The 25,131-nt window shown below is 42.9% G+C and overlaps 1 protein-coding gene across 3 annotated transcripts in view; it reads right to left on the bottom strand.

The window, feature by feature from the left end:
• AAGAB (alpha and gamma adaptin binding protein) overlaps window positions 1–25,131 on the bottom strand; it is a 50,957-nt gene that overhangs the window by 11,184 nt on the left and 14,642 nt on the right. For all 3 annotated transcript variants that reach the window (XM_004578331.4, XM_058665640.1, XM_012928804.3), the window contains exons 2-5: window positions 19,358–19,548; window positions 19,125–19,221; window positions 18,411–18,500; window positions 15,209–15,292 (exon numbers count right to left, since the gene is read on the bottom strand). In XM_004578331.4, the coding sequence (XP_004578388.2) occupies window positions 15,209–15,292; window positions 18,411–18,500; window positions 19,125–19,221; window positions 19,358–19,548 (462 nt within the window). The remainder of the gene's footprint in view (window positions 1–15,208; window positions 15,293–18,410; window positions 18,501–19,124; window positions 19,222–19,357; window positions 19,549–25,131) is intronic.

Below are 25,131 nucleotides of genomic sequence, written 5' to 3'. Positions count from 1 at the left end.
TTTGGGGTGGGGAGCTTTTGATTGCCAGTCTCTATATAGTCCCTGCTGACCTCTGAGGGAGCAGAGTCACAACCTGGTAACGTTTGTTTAAACTAATCCCTTCTTCATGGTTCAGGAACACTGGAAGGTCACAGGATTCCCCTTCCTGGCCATGTTCCCTGTGCTGGCGGCTGTCTAAAGACTCAGTAGCACCCCACTGGACCCACAGTGGTCAACTGACAAAGCTGGGATGGCAGCCTTGTGCTAAGATGAAAGGGACACTTCAAACAAGGGTTTTATATATGTTACTATATGTGAAACCACAACTTTGTCGCAAAAAGAGAAAATAAAAAACAAACTCATTAGGCTTCTACTAACCACCTTCTTTCCCTTGCTCCTAACAACAACTCTAGTGACAGGTACTCTTAAGTTCAAGGTACTGTCTTCAGCATGCCTAGATCATCCAATTTTTAAAGATTTATTCATTTTTATTGCAAAGTCAGATATACAGAGAGGAAGATCTTCCATACAATAGTTCACTCCACAAGCAGCCGCAACAGCTGGAGCCATGCCGATCCGAAGCCAGGAGCCAGAAGCCAGGAGCCTCCTTCAGGACTCCCATGAAGATGCAGGGTCCCAAGACTTTGGATCGTCCTCAACCACCCTCCCAGGCCATAAGTAGGGAGCTGGATGGGAAGTGGGGCCACTGGAATTAGAACCAGCACTCACATGGGATCCCAGTGCATTCAAGGTGAGGACTTTATCCACTAAGCTATCGCACCAGGCACTAGATCACCAATGTTAACAAAGCACCTTGCACCTACCTTTCTAATGCACCAGACAATGAAAGAGGAGATAATCTCACTGGAAACCAAACAGGGGAGTCAGTGAGGAATCGACTTTTCAAATTCATCACACCTGAAATGAAGCACGGACCCAAGAGTTTTTCTTTTTTGACTAGGCAGCTAGATTCTAGGTACATCCCTTCCCTTACCCAGACCGCCAGGTGACAGGATGGAAGATGAGACTGTACGGGAGTGACCAACAGCAGGCATGATACAGTAGGCCTAACCGTTTCATTTCCTGGCCCACCTGAGGTCATGCTTTAGAGTACAGTGGAAACTGACTTTCCTGGAGATCTGACCTTCACAATGGACGCGGGGACATTTGGGGATTTCCTCCAGGGGCAGGCTTACCAGACTGTTCACTTTCACGTATCGCAACCATTTCATTATGCCCCAACCCTATTCCCAGGAGACTTAAAAGACATTTTTCCCTTCTAATTGTGCCACACCCTGTCCATTTGGAATCTTAACACCACACAGGTACTGCTACATTTAGGTACTGTGCATGTATCTGTGCTTTATACTTGAAAAGAGCAGGACTTTTTTTGCTCTCCAAGATTCAGTTAGAATTGCCCAACGAAGGCTACATGGTCTGTGAGAACAAGTGCCTCAACTTAAGACAGTAACAAGGCACAGGAGCCAAGGATCTAAAACTCAGTCATCAGTTAACTGGGAAATTAAGATTTTCCTCTTTCTAGTATAATCATCTGCCCAAAGGATAGTACTATAAGTTAAACTGTCTGCTCTAAAATGTGATATTAAGTAACAAAAAGATATTAACTAGTATGTAGAAACAAGTCATGATTCATGTGGAAGAGAGTAATCTGTTATGATTCCAAGTGAAATTATTAAGACTAAGCTACAGTTGACTAACAGGTAACACATAACTATTTATTACTTTACAATCTAGGGGCCTTATCTGCAATTTAGACTAAGCACAAAAACAGTGGGATAAGTTAGTAGTAGCAACACCTTCCCAGACACCCTATTTTGAAAGGATTTGTTTAAAAGCAGACAGTAAGCAAAAGGGCCCCAAATCTCAAACATTAACACCTGCAATAACTCTCATTAAAATCTTACTCATGCCTGAGCCCTTTGGCTAAAGTGGTTTTTATAGCCAACCAACTCATCTGGCTCTGCCAATGGCTTCCCATGCAACTTGGGTAAATTACCTAACCACAACACAGAGCATTTCCTTAACCAGCCCATAATGTAAACCAACACATCTTAATGGAAAAATACACAACACTCCAAGTTGAGGACCTGCCATCTGGTCCCACCTTGCTACTAACTTTCCGTGAGGATATAACCAAGTCACTTCTCCCCGGGACTCTTTTCACCTAATATAGGAGAAAGCTGTAGCAGACACATGCATGAAGGCCCTATATTTTGAGTGTTTTCACACTACTAATTCAAATACACTGTCATAACAAAATAATGTCCTTTATGAAGTTTTAAAAGATATGAGAACCTGTAATCTGAGTCAATCCGAACCAATGGAAGACCTGGAAGAAAAAAAAAATACTGCATAGAAAAATATTAGGACAAAAATTATAATCACTCTCCAAGGTGACAGCCTCAAAAATTTAAGCCAAGAGCCTTCCCAGTCCCTTTTAAAATCATGACTTTATGCCTGAATCATTTCTCAAGAGAATGTACTGTTTGCAAGGTCAGCACTGTGGCACAGTGGGTTAGATCACAGCACCAGCATCCCATATGGGCACCAGCTCAGTTCTCAGTTGTTCCACTTTCCATCCAGCTCCCTGCTGATGCACCTGGGAAAGCAGTGGAAGACAGCTCAAGTGCTTGGGCCCTTGTACCCACATGGGAGACCCAGACGGATCTCCAGGTTCCTCCTGGCTTTTGCCTGACCCAGCCGGGCAGTCATCATCCAGCAGATGGATGATTTGTCTCTCACTGTCTCTTTAACTGTGCTTTTCAAATAAATAAAACAAATCTTTTTTTTTTTTAAGTATTGCTTGCTACATTCAGTAATGCTTTCATTTTAAGTATAATCGATAAACAACTGCAAGCCTTAGGGAACATCCCTGAGTCTGACATGTGGGATTTGGGAAACTGAGACCTTATTTGCCTTATACATGCCCTGTGTTCTCCAATTTGGTTTTCCACACTTGTTACATCAGACATCCCCTCACCCCTACCTCCCCAGCTCCTGGAAGTTTCAGTTCCCCCTGAAACTTCTTTATTTCCAAGGGAGGCTTGGAAGAAAAGAACAACCTAGTCCCCGGGGAAAAGCCAGGGAGAAGATGCCACGGACTGACATCATGACACAAAGTAAAATGATCACTCTTCCCAAACTCCCAGCATAGAAAGACATTTTCTCTGTCTAGAATGAACAGAATCCTGTGATTTCTCTGTGTCATTAGCTACTTTTAGGACTGCTTCACAAAGTACGGAGCCAAGTGGTATTTAAAACACTGAGCCAAAAAAGCATGGATGGCCATCTGACAGTGAACACTTGAGGAACACACAAATTAGCACAAAAGTTCCCAAGTTTCCAAGACAACAGAGTTGAGAGTTTTCTGGAGAAAATAAAAATGCCTTGATCACACTTCTCACTATCACCTATTTCTTTCCTTCCCTTTCCTGCAGATATTTTTCAAGAGTGTTTTATTGCTGCGATCTCCATTTTCTCTCCCACCAATCTTTCTTACACAGCCTTTGCTCAGTCTGCTCTTCAAGGTCACAGGTGACCTCCACATGGCTAAAACCAAAGGTCACCTTGTTACTTCACATCCTGCTTGACATGTTGGCAGCATAAGCCCAACTAACCACTCCTCCACCTTGAAACATTCTTCACTCTGGCTTCTAGGACACAATACTCTTGACTCTCCCACCTCCCAAACCAACTGTTCTATCTCCCCTACAGCTCTCCTCTCCTCCCTAGCGTCCTGATGTCGGAACATCTTGGGCTGGATCTTTGGCCTCTGTGACCTAGTACCCTTACTCCACTGGTGACCTCATCCAGGCTCGAGACTTTAAATGTCATGATATACATCCTATTCCCCAAATTCCACTCACCTATGCAATCAGATACCTGAAGTGTCTAGCAACCGTATCAAACTTCTGTTGCAGACTGAATGAATGCTACCCTGCTTCCTTCCTCTGCCGTGTCCTCATTTCACTTGAGGGTTACCAGTCCTTCAGACTGCTCAGGTCCACATGCTACAGTCTTCCTTGACTGCTCTATCTCATCCCTCACATCCAAACCATCAGGCTGCACCTCAAAATGCATCCAGAATATCCTGTTTTTGTTTTTCACTCCTTCAATTGCTACAAACTCTGGTCTGAGCTGTCACTATCTCTCAGGTGAACCACAGTAAGAGTCTCCTAAAGCTCTTGGTTCCTCCTCACCTCCACCATCTGTTCATCAGATGATGTCACTGCTCCATTTAATGCCCTGCAAAAGCCCCCTAGCATACCATGATGAAAGCCCTAAGTCATCCAGGCCTCTATTCCTGAGCTGACCTGCTCCCCTCAGCCACAGTGAGCTTCTTGTCTTCCAGCAAGCAGGTGTGCTCTCACCTGGGTCTGTGCAGTAGCTAGCCCCAACACCAGGTGTGTCTTCCCAGTCATCTCCAGGGGCAGAATGCCTCTCCTTGCTTAATCTCCAGCTGCCAAGAAGACCGCTCTTGTTAAATTGCGACCTAGCCAATCGCAACACTTCTAACTCTTGCTTCATTATTTTTCTCCATTTCACTTATCTTCTCATAACAGACTATTCAACTTACTAATTAGACACATTTTTAAGAGATTTATTTATTTGAAAGAGAAATAGAGAATATGAGAATTCTCCCTCCATTGGTGCCCAGATGGCCACTAGAGCCAGGCCAGACTGAAGCCAGGAGCCAGGACCTTCTTTTAGGTCTCACACATAGGTGGCATAGGCCCAAAATCTTCCATTACTTTTCCCAGACCATTACTAGAGAGCTGGATTGGAAGTAGAGCAGCTGGGACTTGAACTGGTGCCCATACAGAACTGCAGTATTACAACCACTTACTCACTGTGCCACAATGTCAGCCCAGTATTGCTTACTGACTACAGCCTTTTATCAGAATGAATAGTTCACTAAAACAGAAATCTTTGCTCATTTGCCCTTTTCACTGATGAGAGGCACACAGTTGAAGGCTTGGTTCACAGCAAGTGTGGCCAAATTCCAGCATACCAGACTCACTGCCATGGATTTAACGCAGACTCTTACAAGTTAGAACTTGCTGACTGTCTTTTGCGTCAGTGGTTCTCACTAGGGGTTGCATATTTGAATCCCTGGGGCACTGGAAAACGCACTGTAGCTGCCTCTCTTGGCTGATATCAATGGTGGGTGAGGCCCAGACAGCACAGGTTCAACTATTTCCCAAGTTATTCAAATATGTAGCCAGGGCTGAGTGCCCTTGATGAAAATCAATCTTGCTTTACAAATTACAAATATAGCTAAGAGACAATGGGATCTGCATATTCTGGCACTGTTGGGTCTGGAAACTGGGTCTCTACTCTGTGGAGAACAGCAGTACAGGAGAAACTTTGTCTCAGCAGTTAGTCTACATATTATGGCAATTAAAAGCACAGACTTGGGACTCACACCATGGCATAGTAAGTTAAGCCTCCACGTGCAGCACTGGTATCCAATATGGGCACTGGTTCGAGTCCCAATTGCTCCATTTCTGATCCAGTTCCCTGCTAATGAGCCTGGGAAAGCAAAAGATAATGGCCCAAGACCTTGGGTCCCTGAACTCATGTGGAAGATCTGGAAGAAGCCAGGGCTTCCAGATTCAGATGGGCCCCAGCCGTTGAGGCCATTCGGGGACTGACCAAGCACACACAGGATCTGCCTTTCCTTGTCTCTCTGTAACCCTGCCTTTCAAATAAACAAATCTTAAAAAAAAAAAAAGCACAAACCTTAAAATGATAAGACCTATGTTCAAATCAGGGTTCTGTTAGTTAACAGTTATTATTAGTGGTTTTCAAACTTAACTGCATAATATAATCACCTGGAGATAATCAGTTGGGGAGGAGTTTTAAATCTCTGTGTCCAGGACTCACACTGTAGTATTTACTCCAGACTCTTCAGGAGTCAGAATAAGTCATAAGTACACAGCGAATTCCAAAGTGGGCAGCAAGGACTGTGCATCATGATGTGGCGGGTTAAGCCACCACTTGGGATGCCCACACTCCGTATCAGAAGGCAGACTCAAGTTCTGGTCCCTGGGATTCACACCAGTTTTCTGCTAACACACCTAGAAAAAAGCAGATGATGGATCAGGAACCTGGGCCCCTGCCACCCACATACAAGACCTGGATCAAGTTCTGGCTCCTGTCTTTGCCCAAACTATTGTGGCCATCTGGAAGGTGAGCCAACAGATAGAAGATGTATGCCTCTCTGCATTTTAAATAAATGTTTTTTAAGGTTAATGAAAATGCGGAATTAAAGATGCTCCTTTTGGTGGAAAAATTTTTTTTGAAAGTCACTTTATTCATAATACACATTTTTAATAAACTTTTAAATTGCTTTTTCCACAAACTTTTTTAAAAAAAGATTTATTTATTTTTATTAGAAAGATATATAGAGAGGAAAATCTTCCACCCACTGATTCACTCCCCAAGCAGCTGCAACGACTGGCGCTGAGTTGATCCAAAGCCAGGAGGTTCTTCCAGGTCTCCCACGCAGGTACAGAGTCCCAAGGCTTTGGGCCGTCCTCATCTGCTTTCCCAGGCCACAAGCAGAGAGCTGGATGGGAAGCGGGGCTGCCTGGACAAAAACTGGCACCCATATGGGATTCCGGTGCATGCAAGGTGAGAACTTTAGCCACTAGGCTACCATGCCGTGCCGTCCACAAACTTTTTGAAATATTCTTATACTTCTTTTTTTAAATTTTTTTAAAAATTGCATTTCATTTTATAACATCGTTTCATAGGCTCTGATGTTCCCCTATCCCCTCCCCTCATGGTGGATTACTCCACCTTATTGCAGTATTACAGTTCAAATCCAGTCTTGTTTCTTTCATTGCAAGCATGTGCCATGCAGAGAGTCCAGCATCTTATTGTCCAGCTCAATTCAACAGTTTCTTGGGGAGACCAACTCTGATCTAAAGGCACAGCTGGCAGAATATCATTCTGACCAATTAAAAGCCATAACATAACATCAACAACAGTTTCCAACATTATGGGGTTAGTTGACATTGTATTGAGTGACTGATAATGTTAGAAAATGCAGGTTCTTAACCACAGCCTGTGACTACCTCATTAACATTTCAATTTTAGTTTGTATACAACTGGCTTCTATCTACCTTAAAATAGCTACAGGATACTATTCAGCTCTCTCGTGTCTATTTTCATTTCAGTATTTAGCAGTTTATTGTGTTGAAGCATAATTTCTACTGAACTTGGCAGATTTTAGGATACTTCTTAAAGTTCTCCCAGACAAATCTCTCAGGCAAACAAGTCTGAGAATTCATGAGCTAAATGACCAGGGCAATTACTTGGTCTCTGAGTCTGGCTCACAGGAATATCCTCAGGATTAAACAGGTGATATATATATTTAAGTAGGTGCTAATGCATAATTACAACCCCTCTCCCTTCTAATATCACCACTACTCTTCAATCAGTGCCATAATCATCATCATTGGTGTTACTTCTTTCCTTCCTTCATTTTTACTAGAATATCATTCACATATAAAAAACTCAACCTTTCTGAAGTTCTGAAGTGTGCAATTTACTTTAGTTTTTTTTTTTTTTAATAGCACAGTCACAAAACTCTGCAAGTGCCATCACCATGTAATTGTAGAAAATTCTCATCATCCCCCAAAGAAATGCCATACTCACCAGCAACTTCTCAACACATGGCAACCATTTTCTGTCTCTAACTATTCTGGATATTCCATATAATTGGAATCATATAATAGGGTGCCTTTTGTGAGTGGCTTCTTCCACTCAGCATGTTTTTAAAGTACATCTCTATAATGCATGTACCCACTCTTCACTTCCTTTTATGTCTGAATAATGTTCCATTGTATGGCTATAACCACATTTTGTTTTCAGTGACTATTCCCATTTTTTGGCCATGATGAATAACATTACTATGAACATCTGTATGCATTTTTTTTTGCATGGGCATGTTGAGATTTGCTTGAGTATAGTACACCCAGGACAGAATTGTTGGGTCACAGGTAATTCTATGTTAAGTTTCTGAGCAACCATTACTTTTCCAAAGTGGCTGCAGCACCACTTTACACTCCCACCAGCAGTGGGAGAGTTCTAATTTCTCCACATTCTCGCTGACACAGGTTATAATCTCCTTGATCCTAGTCATCCAGTGGGCGTGAAGTGGTATCTTACTATGGTTGAGATCTGCCTATCTCCAATGACTAATGACACATATCTTGCCATCAGTCACTTGTGCATCTTCTTTGGAGAAATGTCTGTTCAAATTCTTTGTCGCTTTTCAAGTGGTTTATTATGTCTTCTTACTATTGACCTGCAAGAATTTTTTATGTGCTACTAGATATTCATTAAACATGTTTTATAAATATCTTCTCCCATTTTGAGACTTGTATTTTCCTCAGGCCTCCTTCAAAATACAAAAGTTTTTAGTTTTGATCCAGTACATGTTGACTACTTTTCGTTTATTGCTTGTGTATGTTGAAGCATTTCTACAAAAGAGATTTATTTATTTGAAAGGCATAATGATAGAGAGAAGGAACAACAGAGAAAGAGATATTCCATCCATTGGTTCGCACCTCATGTGCACACAACAGCTGTGGCCAGGCCAAAGCTACAGTCAGGAACGCCATCTGGTTTTCGCAGACAGGTGGCAGGAGCCCACCCCTTTGAGTATCATTTAAACCCTCCCAGGTGCATTAACAGGAAGCCAGATTGGAAGAGAAGAGTAACCAAGACTCAAACCAGCACGTCAATAAGACATAAACACCCCCAAGAAGCAGTTTAATTCACTGTGCCAATATCCACCCTGCATTATTTATTTTTTAAGCAAGAAATTAAAGGCAAAAAGTTAGGAAGATATCCTATAAGCAATCCTATAAGCAAACTATTTAGACTTGTTGTAAGTCAAGCCAGTTCAAAGAACATTTAGCTGACCACCATTTTAATTGTGAATTATCATTTAGGAAACCCATGCATTTTATCTTGATAAATGGTACGAAAGAAAATATTCATCTCCAAGTTTTCAACTAACCAGATTTGCAAATTCAGTATTTGAATGTCAAGTCCCAGAAACTGTTCAAAACAGACCAAACCATCATCAGATTTGTATGTTTTCAGTGCTTATTATCTTAACATCTAAATTTTCAGATTTAGGACTAATAGTGTTTTTCTAAACATTTAAAATACAATAGTTACAAAGCAATGTTTTTCTCCAACTATACAAATACATAAAACAGCATGGCATAACCTCAGTGTTCCATTACTGTTCATTAAATACCAGACCATACATAATCCCAAATAATGAATTGGGATTATGTAATTCCCAGAGTAATTATCCAACCAGTTGTGATTATTACAACAACAAACCCAGTCATTAGTGTCCTAAGAAATTTATCCAGGAGTAGGTGTCGGGCACAATGATGGAGGTATCACTAGGGCGACCACATTCCATGTTGCACTGCCTGGGTTCAAATACCAGTTCTGCTCTCAATTCCAACTTCATACTGGAGTGTATCTCGGAAAGCAGCAGTTTCCTGAAAGGCAGCAGCTCAAGAGGTTGGGTCCTTACAACTCGGGCAGACAATCCAAACTGAGATTTCAGCTTCTTACTTCAGTCTGACCCAGCCCTAGGTGCTGCAGGCATTTGGGAATGAACCCGAGCAAACCAGATTTGTGTCTCTTTCGTTTTTCAAATAACAAAAAGAATCTTTAATTTTTTTTTTTGCTCTCAACCAACTTTTTGACCTAAAAAATTATTTTTAAAAGGCTTTTTTGAATTCTATTAGTTGTAGAATATAAATGAACCTAATGTCACTGAGTTGCACAATAAGTGGTTAAAATGGAAACTTTACTTGTACATTGGAACACAATTTTAAAAAAAGAGAGAAAGAGGAAAAAGAGAAGACAGGGACTTCTTTGAGGAAAAGCCTGCTGAGGAAAGCCCAGACCACAGGTCTCCAGGAGACAGGAGCTCACCCCGGAAGCACAAGCAGCCCAGCACACAGGGCTTGTTTCTGAGGAAGCCGCCATGCGCTGCAGCCACATGGAATCCACGTGCGCCAGCATGCACACAGGCAGGGCTGTGCCTCCAGGGAAGACAGCTTCCTTCAGACCACAGTGGCAAGAGTCTTCTTAAACATGGCATCAGTCTAAAGCAACATTTTAGCTTTCAGGCACTAGCAAACCAAAGCCCTGGTACTAAAGAGAAGAGCAAGGCAAAAACACTTTAGGGGAGAAGGCCATGAAAAATGTATAATGTGCCTCCGTCTGCAGTTTTTCTAATAATACTGTCTAAAACAAGCAGCAAGGCATTTTTAAAGAAAACACCTTTGGGGCCCGGCAGCGTGGCCTAGAGGCTAAAGTCCTCGCCTTGAAAGCCCCGGGATCCCCTATGGGCGCCGGTTCTAATCCCAGCAGCTACACTTCCCATCCAGCTCCCTGTTTGTGGCCTGGGAAAGCAGTCGAGGATGGCCCAATGCATTGGGACACTGTACCCGCGTGGGAGACCCGGAAGAGGTTCCTGGTTCCCAGCATCGGATTGGCACGCATCGGCCCATTGCGGCTCACTTGGGGAGTGAATCATCGGACTGAAGATCTTCTTCTCTGTCTCTCCTCCTCTGTGTATATCTGGCTGTAATAAAATGAATAAATCTTTAAAAAACAAAAAAAAGAAAATACCTTTGGCCATACTTGAAATTAATACACCACATTCCACTGAACTGTTAAACTTATGGCTCTAAATGTAAATTACAGATCAGTACCTCTTTAAATTATGCACTTAGATGCCAGATTTCCTAAACAATGATTAAATCCAAGTAAACTTCTCTGAAAATACCTCTCATAAGGGTCTGGCACATTGGCTAAAGTCCTAGCCTTGCACACACTGGGATCCTATAAAGGTGCTAGTTCTAATCCTGGCAGCCCCACGTCCCATCCAGCTCTCTGCTTGTGTCCTGGGAAGGCAGTAGAGGACGGCCCAAAGCCTTGGGACCCTGCACCCATGTGGGAGAGCCGGAAAGGCTCCTGGCTTCGGACTGGCTCAGCTCTGGCCAATGTGGCTACTTGGGGTGTGAATCAGAAGATGGAAGATCTTCCTCTCAGTCTCTCCTTTTCTCTGTATATCTGACTTTCCAAAATAAATAAATAAATAAATCTTTAAAAATAAAATAGCCCTCATAAATATAACAACCATCACTGAATATGTTATTCTAAATTGATTCAGTTTAGATACCACTTTTTCTCCCAAAGGTTTATTTAAGTAAAAGGCTGAATCAGAGAGAGAGAGGGCCAGGGCTGGCCAGCCAGAAGCCTGGAACATGGATGGCTGGGGCCCAGGCACTCGGTCCACATTGTGCCACTTTCCCGGCACATTATCAGCTTGCTGAACGGGAAGCAAAACAGCTAGGATTTGAACCAGTGCTGACATGGTGCAGCTGGTATGCTGGAGCTGTGGACAGTGCCCCAAACTACTGCATCTTAAACTCAGTTTTACAGAGTAGACAACAGAGTAATGCTTCACTGTGGCTAATGCTCAACAAGGTATTTGTGAATGAATGAATGGGAAAGACTCCTTTTGAGATTTTCTCTAGAAAAAAATAAAAGGAAGAAGAGGGGACAAAGGAGCTTTGCCGACCGTGCGCAGGGTCAGGGCCGACCTCGGGCACACTAAAGAGTGCCAACTTCACACAACACTCAGTGCCTTCCACAACGGAGATGAAATACTCTACTCCTGGCAAGACTGATCTTCCACTTGACCCTTCCTCTCAGGGAAGACGTGGTAAGCTCACTGCGAGATACAACTCTTCTCAATCCCTGCTGGAGTGTTTCATCTGACAGGGCATACTTCTTGAGACAGCCAAGAACCATTAGACAGTAAAACCCTGAACAGACAGCAATTCCCGAAGACACTATGGGCTGAATTATATCTCATCAGGACCACCATTGTGGCATGGTGGGTTAAACTGCCCCCCCATGATGCCATCATCCCAAATGAATGCCAGTTCCAATCCTGGCTGGCCGACTTCTCTCCCTCTCTCTCTTTTTGCCTTCCTAAAAAATATTGTTTATATACCTGAGAAGGATGCACACCGTGGGGTCTCTGATTAGGGTGGGGAGGGTCAGGTGTGAAGGAACATAGATGGAAGAGCTTCTCTTGTCTCCTGTGTCCGCAGGGGAAGAGGGGGATGGGGTCTGCTCCTTGCTATCAAACTACATTAGGGGGCTGGTCCTTTGGTGACACCTTAGAGACACCAATGTGGCGAAGAGAGCTCTGAGGATATTACTTGAATGGTTTCTATATCCCTGAGACATTGCTGGTTTCATTGCTCCAAGGTTGAATAAATCTTTCCAAGGTTCACTACTGAACAAGTCCCCTTTAGCGCATTCACAGACCCAGGAAGATGCTGCAAAGCTTGTCCAGGAGAACTGTCCTACTGTTCTGCTTTCCATCCTCTGATGAAGTAGTTGGCGTCCCCTGAGCTGGTTGTCTTGTCCCTCATGTGCATCTGGACATGCTGTCCACTGCACAGGCATCAGCAACTGAGGAGGCCCAGTCCCAGTGCACTCCAAGGTCAGACTACACATCCTGTGATTTCTCCCTGTGGCTAAAATTTGAAACTACTGGTCCAGTCAGAAACCTGGCCCAGGGTGATGTGACTTGACTCATGTGTGCCAGCTACTGTAGGGCCAGGTTCGGTCCATCCCTGTACCCACTGGCCCACTTCCAATCTAGCTCCCTGCTAATGTGCCTAGGAAAGCAGCAGAACACGGTCCAACTACTTGCACTCCACACTCATGTGGGAGAGTCAGATGGGCTACAACCTGGCAGCCAGGAGAGTGAACCAGTAGGTGGATGATTCTCTCTCTTGCATCTCTCTGTAACCCTGCCACTCCAATAAATCATCTTTTAAAAGCAAAAACAAAACAAACAAAAACCACTTAATTGTATTTTTTCCATATTTATACGTTGCAGTCCTAACCTCTGATACCTCAAATTGTGAGCTTATTTGAAGACAGGCTTCTGGTAGATACAATTGAGATGAACCATGTTGGGCTCGGCGCAGTAGCCTAGTGGCTAAAGTCCTCACCTTGCATGCCCAGGATCCCCATAAGGGTGTCAGTTCCTGTCCTGGCAGCCCCACTTCCCATCCAGCTCTCCGCTTGTGCCCTGGGGAAGCAGTCGATGATGGCCCAAAGCTTTGAGACCTTATACCCACGTGGGAGACCTGGAAGAAGCTCCAGGCTCCTGGCTTTGGATCAGCACAGCTCTGGTCATTGCTGCTGCTTGGGGAGTAAATCAGTGTTTCTTCCTGTTTCTCCTTCTCTCTGTATATCTGACTTTCCAATAAAAATAAAATAAATTAAAAAAAAAAAGGTGGTGGTGGGGAATCTGGACATAGGCATAACAGCATAAAACCATGGGCAGAACAGAGCTATCCTGCACAAGCTAAGGACGCAGCAGAGGTCTTAGATCAGCCAAGAGAGCAGAACTGATCCATCCCTAGCACTTTCAAACACCAACTTCCAGAATTGCTCCTGCCTGTCGTTTCACACCATCCCAATTTTGTGATGCCTTGTTACGGGTCCAGCAAACCAATGCAAGCTCTAAGAGCCCAGTGGTTGCCAACTGGCCGACTCCACTCAGACTACATTTCAATCCAGCCTTCCACATCAGCCCAGGCTTCACACCTCACTCCCTCAAGCTACGGCAACAGCACTGGCCCCCCAGCCCGACTTCAGCATTTTCCTCTAGCTCCTTCAACTGACAACCTACTCTCTCCATGACTACGACCGTAATATTAATCTTTTAATCCACCAACTGCTTTTGTTTCATCCTTATTTTAAAAAGTCTCTGGGCCTGGCATGGTAGCCTAGGGGCTAAAGCCCTTACCTTGCACACACTGGGATCCCATATGGCCACTGGTTCTGATCACGGTGCCCCCACTTCCCATCCAGCTTCCTGCTTGTGGTCTGGGAAAGCAGCTGAAAAGGACCCAAAGCCTTGGGACCCTGCACCCATGTGGGAGAGCCGGAAGAGGCTCCTGGTTCTTGGCTTTGAATTGGCTCAGCTCTGGCAATTGCTGCCACTTGGGGATTGAATCAGTGAATGGAAGATCTTCCTGTTTGTTTCTCCTCTCTATATATCTGACTTTTACAATAAAAATAAAAAATAAATCTTAAAAAGAAAAAGTCTCCTGGAGTGGATGTCTGGCCTAGAGATTAAGATATGTTAGGATGCCCACATTCGACATTGGATTGTCTGGATTTGAACCTGGGTCTGGCTCCTGACTCCAGCTTCCTGTTAATGGACTCTAGCAGCCAAGTAATCAGGTTTCCTGACACTCACACGGAGATCTTGTTCCTGGCTTTAGTACAGTCCAGTCCCAGACACTGCAGCTACTGTAGGTACTTGTGCAATGGCTCTAGCTAGGAAACTAACCCTGGAACTCCATCTGAGTCTTCCATTTAAACTGTAAAAGCCCAAGTACTTGGGCCATCTTCCACTGCTTTTCCAGGTGCAGTTACAGGAAGCAGTTTCAGGTGCAGTTCCAGTGGAGCAGAAATGGAGCAGGGGATACATAAACTGATACTCACACGAGATGCCAGTGTCGCAGGTGGCAGCCTAACATGCTATGTCCCCATGTGCCACTCAGGTCTAAGCAGCTGTGATAGACAAGATCCTCCTAGTGGCCACAGGACACTCTCATGCAACTATCGCTTCCGTTGCCAAGCTGTCCTCCCCTGCTTGCCATTCTCCCCTCTCTCAGCCCAAATCTTGACCACCCTGGGAAGACAACTGTTGGGACGCTCTTTCTCCTTGAAGCTCTCTCTACATTGTCAGTGCTAATGCAAGGTAACTCTCCGTTTGTGCAGTCACTGCCTCCCTCAACAATCTGCACTGGTAGATGAACTGCACACTCAGATACCACAGCAGGACCAGGGCACCTGAAGGATGCAAGCCAGGTCTTACAAGGTTACGGGGAGTTCTCAAAGCCAACAGCAATTCCAGATACCTTCTAAGAATCCACACTCTTCCTGAACTAACTTCTAAACACATGTTAAAATTCCTGAGGGATGTAACTTTTGGTTCTTCCTTAAACTGAAAACTTTGGAGCTTAATTACATATAATCCTAATGGTTCCACATCAATCCAAATACTTTAAAACTTAATAATAAGCGGGTGGGGAGGAGAAATTAAGTTACTCACCACTCTTCATTACGACGTTGGACCAGACATTGGCATTCAAGGCCTGTATGATTCGCTTTACTCCCGTAGATTCTGGGAAGTCATCTAAATGGGGAGAAGAAATTGATATACTTATGTATTCATTCATATATATATATATATATATATATATATATACACATTCAAAAATACAAGCAGGCTTCAAAAAGTTCACAGAATACGAATTTTACAGGAAAATAATACACATTTCAAAATTTATTGCATGAAATAAAGTATTTGGGGGTAAAATGGAATTCGAGTCTCACAAACTTTTAAAAATCATCCTGTGTATATATGTCTTTCAAGTCATATTTTTAAATAATTGATACTTACTTCTTTAGTTGTCATTTCATACTATAACTTACTAAAAAGAAGTGAAAAAAAATCAAACACAGATTGTAAAGCTCCTTATAAGAACATTCTATAAAACAAAAATACAATCTAGTAGAGTTGGAAAACAGTCACCTTTACTATCAAATCAAACACATTTCCATGTGATTGTAAAGTCTACCTAGTATAATCCACACAGAATCTGTTTCCAGTGGCTGGGCCTCAAAGGCCTAATAGGAAACACAGTACTAGAAGGTGGAAGATCTGATCTGAATCCTGGCTCAGTCATACACAGCTGTTTGATTGTAGGAGGACTGATCAGATCTATAGGCATAGTTTACAAAACAAAGATACACCCAAGCAGGGGTGTGGGAGCAAGTGATGAGATCTGTAGGCAGGTGTACGGGAATGCCCATAATCTCAAATCAACTCCCCCTGTTATATGTAAATTCCTCAAACCCTCCACCCTCATCCTATGTGACCCTCAGTCTATAATAAAAGCCTGACACTGCTAATAAACTGCAGCTATTGACCATCAGTCAGTAGTCCATGTGTATGATTATCGGCTCCAAGCACCAAGTTCACTGTTGCAGGACAGCCAACATTTGATCAGTGGCCAATCATGTACACACACCTCTGCTAGAAGAAAGACGCACAGCAACTGACGACTTGCTGATGTAACCTTTCCACTTCTCTGGACTAGAAACGGCGTAAGGACAGAAATCACATTTTAACTGAGTTCATTATGCCCTACCTGGCGCCTGACAGACAGCAGGTAGGTACTCAACAGCTATCTGACAGTCTGATGATTCATTGGAACAACACCGGCCTACCAACCCAAAAGAAATATAGTGAGGATTGAATTAATAGTGATCTACCAAGATGAGCTTATCAACCCCAAAGTCTGGATGAGGACAAAGAGGCATGTTACCATGGATGACTTAATTGCGGCTAGCATAACTAATAACTTTAGATGGTTATAATCAAGACCCAAAAGCTGGTCTCAAAAGCTAAACCCTCACCTTGAAAGTGCCGGCATCCCATATGAGTGTGCCAGTTTGTGACCCAGCTGCTCTACTTCCCATCCAGCTCCATGCTTGTGGCCTGGGAAAGCAGGAGAAGGTGGCCTAACGCCTTGGGATCCTGCACCCATGTGGGAGACCCAGAAAAAGCTCCTGGTTCTTGGTTTCAGATTGGCTCAACTCCGGCCATTGCGGCCACTTGGGAAACAAACCAGCAAATCGAAGCTCTTTTTCTCTGTCTCTCCTTTTCTCTGTAAATCTACCATTCCATAAAAATAAAAATCTTTGAAAAAGTTATAGCCAGTAAGGTAAAATTTAATACCAACAAGCATGAAGTCACCACATTGATGATGTTTGAATTTATGAAAATAAAGGATGGTGGAACATGGCTTGGAGCAGGTAAGGAAGCTTTCCATTCCCTTACTTAAAGATGACATACATAAAAATTTAATTTAAGATTACATTGAAATACAACAAAAACACTGTTCAAAAGGCAAGAAATACGCTAATACAAAGGAGCACGGATTCCAAAGTGACAACAGTCAACTACTGGCAGTGGGGAGTGGAGAATACGCGACTGCTAAAAATAAGCCATTACACACATGCTCTGCTCACGTACACAAAACACGGGAACATGTTCTAAGTGACCTAGAAAAACATGGAAGGAAATTATACTTGCTAACTTTTCCATCTTCTTAAAAATGATCCTTTCAATTTCATTTTTGTTTTCTTCTCTGGCAGGATTCTATTCCCAAACAGAAGAGAATTTCGGAAAAATTCTAACTAAGCCAGAATATTAAGAGAATTTCTCAATTTCTTTTTTTTTTTTTTAAATACAGGTTTCATGTAGTGACTGCTCAAGTACTTTAACTCTTATTGAATTGCCTCTGTCTAGAATGTCTTTTGGAACAACTGTCTTATGTCTTGTCCCAGATTTTAGGGAGCCAAGCCTGTCTTAACCTGGTAGATCCAACAAGAAGCATTCTTATAAGAAGGGAGGAGATAGGAGAGAAGGAATAGAGAAGAAACAGAGTCCACGTAGAAAAAGAAGCAGTTAATACAGTTACCCACCACGGGGACATTCAGGTCAATTTTTGCTTCCTAGTATCTAAAAGGTACACCCCCTAGAGCTCCTGGAATTCACTTAGCTTACTATGGGATTCAAAATATGAAACACAGATTTCATTCATGAATATAGGTTTAACCCTCTTTCTGTGGCAGTAGGGAAAGGCTAAGGGGCTGGGGAAATAACTAAGATTTTAAGCAGAACTCCTTTACAAAAACTTTTTTTCAGAGTCCTAAAATGGATGGAAAACCCATATAAATAGATTATTACATTAATGGAAAGACTACATCAGTGGATTCTACTCAGACCTTTTCAAATGTCTGAAGAAAAAAAATATTTTTAAAGATTCATTTATTTTTATTGGAAAGTCAGATCTACAGAGAGGAGGAGAGACAGAGAGGAAGATCCTTTATCTGCCTGATCACTCCACAAGTGGCCGCACTGGTCAGAGCTGAGCCAATCCAAAGCCAGGAGCCTCAAGCTTCTTTACGGTCTTCCATGCGGGTGCAGGGTCCCAAGGCCTTGGGCCATCCTCTACTGCCCTCCCAGGTCACAGGCACAGAGTTGGAAGGGAAGTAAAGTAACTGGGACATGAACTGGCTTCATACAGGAACCCAGCGCATGCAAGGCGAGGACTTCAATCACTACGCTACCGCACAGGGCCCAAAAAATCTATTTCTTGCATTTCACTGGGATTCTTGAAAACTGAATTAAAATACACTCTCACCACTCAACCTAAATGCATGTCTTCTACACAGACACTCACCATCTTCCTCAGGAAGTTCCTCTGGGCTAAGTTCCACCAATTCAAAGCCATGTTTAATGCACCATTCTTGAGCTTTTTGTCGGTTTACACCTAAAATAGTAAGCAAAAGAAACTTTCTATGTAAAAATAGAATGAAAGACAAATATCCTGCAATACTCTCCACAAATCTCAACCCAATCTAAAGAAATATAAAGTAATATAAAAGAAATGACTTCTCAAATCCAAAGTACCAATTCTTTTCTTTATTAGAAAAATATTTATTTTATGTATTTGAAAGTTAAAGTGAAGGTGACAGAGACAGAGTGAGGACAAGAGAGAAAGAGAGAAACAGAGATCTCTTTGGTTTACTCCCCAAACAGCAGCAACAACTGAGATTGTGCCAGGATGAATTCAGGAGCCCGATACTCTAAACAGATCCGGCAAGGACCGAGAATTTGGACTATCTTCCACAGCTTTTGCAGACACATCAGCAGGGCGCTGGACAATAAACAGAACAGCTGGGATTTGAATCAGCTCTCTGACATGGGATGCTGGTATTGCAGATAGCAGCTTAGCCATCTGTGCTATAGTGCCAGCCCCAAATTCTCCATGCTTTCCAAAAAAAAAAAAAAGCCAAGATCACAAGATTCCCAAGAGAAAATGGCTGGAAATATGCACCTGGCTTACCCAAGAATAGCAAACACAAGCCCTCACCCTGCCCTGGGAGCACCTTACCGTGTTCTGACACTCTCTCACAGACCAAAATCATCACCTCGGGCAGCCATGCTTCTGCCAATGGGAGCCAGGAGGAGACGCTATCAAGACCCGATTTCTACAGGGTGGAAAAATACAGACAAATAAAAACACAGAGAGCGAGAGAGACATCATCAGAACACCCAAAACATGCAGGAGGGAGAAGAAAACACACCAGGGTTTCTTATTCAAGGCTCCAGAGAAAACAGCCTTACCTGTGTGCTGTCAAAGTAAACCACAAATGCTTGGACACACTCTGCAATCTCTGCAGTGACGAGAAACTTGTTTGGTACCACACACAGATTGATGTCTGCTGAATAGTATTTATTATCAATGGTCCAGGGATAAAATCTCACAGCATCGTTGGAAGTTGCGTCCACAATAGCATCTTCTGTTCCAAGGATATCTAAACAAATGACACCATGTTACTACCGAAGAGTCCAGCTTCTCAGTAGGATACCAAGGGTGATCTGCTATTTAGGCTGTATTCACTTACGTTAGGACTTTGGTTGCACCTGCTCTGGCAACATGGTCGCTTCAAGGATTTCAACAGATCATGCATTTTTTAAGGTATTCTCCTCTATGCTCATTTGATTATAAAAGCAATGAGGATACAAATTTCAGACACTGCTTTTTTTCAAGAACACAAAAATCATTGAGACTAGATGAGATACTACTAGAGAAAAAACACCCAAACACCTATTGGGGACAGGGCGTGTGAGTACAAGGGAAAGTGAGAGACGCCGTTTATGAATGTTTAAATACTTGACAGGATTATATTATAAGACTCTTCATGAAATTTACATTTTGTATTCATTGCAAGCTTAAAAGAAGATACAACTAATGTTTAACTATGAAAAAAAGAGCTTTGAATATTTCTCTTTGAATAAAACTAAAAAAAAATAGAAAACTCATAAATGAATCCAATTATTTTTATAAATTTACTTATTTAAAGATCTGTTTATTTTTATGGGAAAGTCAGATATACAGAGAGGAGGAGAGACAGAGAGGAAGAACTTCCATCCACCAATTCACTCCCCAAGTGGCCACAACAGCCGGAGCTGAGCTGATCCAAAGGCAGGAGCCAGGAGCCTTCCCGGGGTCTCCCACACAGGTGCAGGGTCCCAAAGCTATGGGTCGTGCTCGAGTGCTTTCCCAGGCCACAAGCAGGGAGCTGGATGGGAAGCAGGGCTGCCAGGACATAAACCAGTGCCCACATAGGACCCTGGTGCGTGCAAGGCAAGGACTTCAGCCACTAGGCTACCACGCTACGTCCACGAATCTAATTCTTTACATTCATCCTTGTCTACAGTCTTTGAAAGTTAACCCAAATACTTATTTCACAAAGACGCCTCTGGCAAATTTTAAATGGACAGCAGTCAAGCAAATTTCAGAAATCCATGTCCAGGGTGGATATAACAGGAAATCCTCACAACTAAACGACAAGTCAACGATGAACAAATAGATGTGGTCAGGCAGACATTGAAGCACGTGGCTCCCATTATGTCACACAGTCTTCTAGAACTGGAAACGACTCTGGAAATTTTTCTTACCCAAACCTCCACACCCATAACCACAACTTCCATTTTATACAGATGTGGAAAATGACCTTAGAGAAGTAAAATGATATGTCACTAATTATGTTATTAGAGAAATACAGATTTTTAAAAAGTCCAAAGCTCCTGATTCAGCACATGCTAAGACGAACATTGCAAAACTATGCCTCGAGCTCACAACTAGCAGGACGCTGAAAACAGACAATTACAGAGTTAAGATGCACATGGCAAGCCACCTTCACATGTGGTCAGCACAGACTTGGCCAAACTGCCATAGCCCAGGGACTGCCAGCAGCACCGATTTCTAGAAATACACAAAGTAACATGCGTACGCACACATGCACAAATGCATCCTTTCATCATGTGGATATTACAGGGAATTAGTCCTCAGCAAAGTGAAAAGTCCCTTTTTGACCACAAAAAAATTGAAGATAAATAAGGTTTTGCCTTTAATATAAAGTACATGGTAAAACTTTTAATGTACCCCCAAACCAGAATTCCTACTCTTAAATTAACAGAAAGTCTATACTAATATTTGAAAAATATTGGTCTTTCGGCTTAAGTTCTACCTGCAGTCATAATCTTTGAGTGTCAATCAACTCCATGGCAACCAGGTATGAAGTCCCTGATGGAGCATTATCACAAATACAAGTGGGAAATAAACAGGAAGAACAGAAGAATTATGAAAAACAAAGATTCTGCTTACATATACAAGTCTCATGGGAAGAAAGCGAGAGCAAATTCCATACTGCCTTCAATACTAACACTTACACTTCAGGCAGGTGGCACAGCAACAAGCAGCTGTGTCTCCTGGAGCTGGCTGTGCCCCCAGCACACAGACACTGGGACATGCCAAGAGAGGCACAGAAGGAAGAAGGCAAAACTAAACCAAGAGAGGAAGAAAAAGCTAAACTCATGTTTTTAAAGGATGGGAAGAGACACCACATCAACCAGTCTTCACCCATAAATCACTGTTTAAAATCATAAACTGACTTGTTTTAAAGGCAAGGAGCAAGGATCACGAAGAACAAACTGATGAATGTTACTGTTGTGAAGGCGCAGAGTACAAAGGCAAAGAGGCGAATTCCTACCAGGACCAATCATTTCTCTACATTTCCTAACTCGCTGGCTATAAAGTGAAAATTTGAATCAACTTTGGGTTATGCTTTTTCAAGTCAAAGTCTTTGACCACTGTGAAAAAATAAAGTCAATTAAAATGGCATGTACTTATTAACTGCAATTTAGAATATCTAGCTTTATTTTAAGAATTTTTTTTTTACATTTGGCCTTATTTTAAGGTTGGCTTATTAATGTTTAGAATACAAGACAACAAACCAATGTTTGTTATTCAGAGCTCTTCAAATTTCAATTTTCTACTGTCTTTGATTTTTATATGATTAAGTATTTACTTACATATAAACAAGAAGCCTTTTTGCTTTTGTTATTTTTATTAAACCCAGATGGGAAGAGAAGCTGGGAAAATGAATTTCACTTTTCTATGTTTCAGTAGCTGAGTGAGTAGCTGCTGTCCTAATTCTGCGTGCTAATTTACTCATCAAATCCCCTGTCTGTGAACACTTTACAGCTGATCGGACACTCTGAGCGAGACCACATGTGGACTTGCTATCACAGCTCTGCCCTGTCAGGATGAGGGCACAAACAAAGCAGACTGCCTCACTGAAAGTTCTTACCATGAATGTCATCTGCAGAGTTTAACTTAAACACTGTCAGTCTCTAAACCAAATATAGCTCTCTTCCCTCATCTTTCTTACTTAATTTCAAATGCTTACCAAGTTGATTCTCTCCCAACCTAATACAAAATCACTCAACTGGTTGTACATACAGGTCAGAGTTTCTACAGACAGGGTACTTCAAAAGATTGTAGAAACTAAAAAGTAAAGTAAGGTGTATCTGAACACATTTTTCCTTAAAATCCATGCATCCAAAAATTGATGAAAAAATATATTTATTATCTAGAAACTGCATGGATCCCAGAAAATTTTTCTATCGAAGTATTTTATGGGAAATTCACTGTTCCACAAACTTTAAAAACAATCCCATTTAAAAAAGGAGGATTTATTATTTATTTATTTACTTACTTAAAAGGCAGAGTTACAGAGAGGAAAGGAGAGCAAGAGAGAGACAGGCCTTCCATCTGATGGCTTACTCCCCAAACAGTCACAACTGCCAGAACTGGACCCCCTCCACTGCCAGGAGTCAGGTGCTTCTTTCAGGCCTCCTGCTTGCTGCAGGGTCCCAAGCATCTGAGCCAGCCTCGGATGCTTTCCCAGGCATTATTAACAAACGGTTGGACTGGAATTGGAGCAGCCGGAACTTAAACTGAAACTGACATGGGATGCTGGCGTCACAGAGTGTGGCCTTACCAGCTACAGGCCACAAGACCAGCCGCTCCACACTTTCCATTCAGTCCACAGGTGGGAAAACTGCAAGCCAAGCCAAAAACAGCAGGTAGGCTTAAGAGGAGCAGAAGTAAACTGACTTCAGGTCATGTGTGTTCTACATGGTAATACTTAGCATCCTACCTCTCAATCCCCAAGGCCCTAAAGTACACTATGCCCTTTTAGAAACCCTAAAAATAACAGCCAAAAACAAGGGGCACTATTAGAAAGGAATCTGCAGCACAGTAAGCCCACCACAACACGATCTATGTCTCGGTATTTACATGCCAAAGGTGAGCTGGAGTGGTTTTCAAGGGCGTTGTGCCCAACAGACTTCCTTGAGAAACCTTGCACTGGTCTTCCTTCTTTGGCGCTCGCTACATTTTGATGTAGTCAGTTCTGATGTGCACGAAGTAACAAGAGCAGCTTCGCTCCCTGACAGACATCAGCCCGTTCTCATTGCTGATGGCCACCTGGCGGAGCTCTAAGTCATCATTTTCTCAGAGACAAACACTAAGTGATTAGCTGCCAGGGCTGTCATTAGGCACTAGGCTTCATGGCTTAAAATAGTTCATTTGTATGTATTTCTAGAAGTCACACACCAGTCCAGTTCCCACAGCCAGTCTAAACCTTTTCCCAGTTTCAGGTGCAGGTGTCAATTGTCTTCAGTGTTTCTACATGGCTACCAATCCTCCAGGAACTCCCCCAGACTTTCCTCCTTCTTTGAAGAACTTACTCTCCGTATAGTGTCATGAGGCAAATTACTAAGAAGATTCAATAGTTAGAGGAAGCTATGAGCGGAGCAGCATTTCAGTTTAACCCAAAGCTTTTCTGTTCCTCTTGCCCAGCTTTGTACTGCTCTCCCCTGCCTAAAGTTCCTTCCCTCAAGGGTCAATTAGACAAACAAGCCAATAGATTTAAAAAAAAAAAAAAAAAAAAAAAAAAAGAGGTGGGGGGTGCCAGCTTTCTATGATTCAGAACCAGGAAGAGCTGAAACTCCTTCCAGCATGAATTCAGGAAGCTGACTGATATTCGACATGAATTCCCTCACTCACTCACTTCCACGCGTAGACACACACCATTTTCAAGTGCTCATACCTCCTCTGGAAGTAAGGTAATTAAGTATACTCTTAATACTAAAAGAATGTATGCTTAATCAATCATGACATTCCCTGAAGAGAAGTTGTCCAGCGGTTAAAGTCACACTTCTCATGCCCTCAGGGAAGTGACAGCTGCCACCTCAAATTACAATAATCCTTCTGGAACGCAGCACACTCCTGAAAATGCTGCATTTATTTTTTCTCAGTACCCGAATCTGTCTTTCCAGTGAGGCTTCCCCACCTCCCACCCTGGCTAAGAGGATCTTCCCCGGCACCCACACTTCTGGAAACCTGGCGTGCTTCTCTTCCCCGGGAGAAGGCAACACTAATTAAACAGAGACTGTACAGCCGTAAGGTCAGAAGATCCTGCCCAAATGCTGGCCCCCTGCAAGACCTCAAGCAGATCAAACTCTGGGTTTTGTCACCGTAAAGGAAGGCTGAGACACTCCTCAGAGGGCCGGCTTCCTGGAAAATGAAACAGCTCTAAGACAGTACAGGCACTGGGCCTGGAGTGTCCTTTTCTGTCCTCCCAACTCCGTTTGCTTTGCATATGACAGCATTCCTGGCTAACAGGTTAGAGGTGCACTGAGGACAGCTAGTAAGAAACAACATTACATGGGTCAACATGATGGCTCAATGCATTAATCCTCATCCTGCAAGTGAGGGGATCCCGCACGGGTACCAGTTTGTGCCCCAGCTGTTGCACTTCCCATCCAGTTCCCCACTTATGGTCTGTCTAGGAAAGCAGCAGAGGATAGCCCAGAGGTTTGGGACCCTGTACCCATGTGGGAGACCCAGAGGATGCCCCTGGCTCCTGGCTTTGAATAGACTCAACTCCAGCCATTGTGGCCATTTGGAGAATGAACCAGTGGATGGAAGATCTTTCTGTCTCTCCTTGTGAATATGCCTTTCCAACAAACATAAATAGATCTTT

Source organism: Ochotona princeps, chromosome 6, assembly GCF_030435755.1.
Source record: "Ochotona princeps isolate mOchPri1 chromosome 6, mOchPri1.hap1, whole genome shotgun sequence".
Lineage (NCBI taxonomy): Eukaryota > Metazoa > Chordata > Mammalia > Lagomorpha > Ochotonidae > Ochotona > Ochotona princeps.
This window is presented reverse-complemented; position numbering and strand designations above follow the sequence as displayed.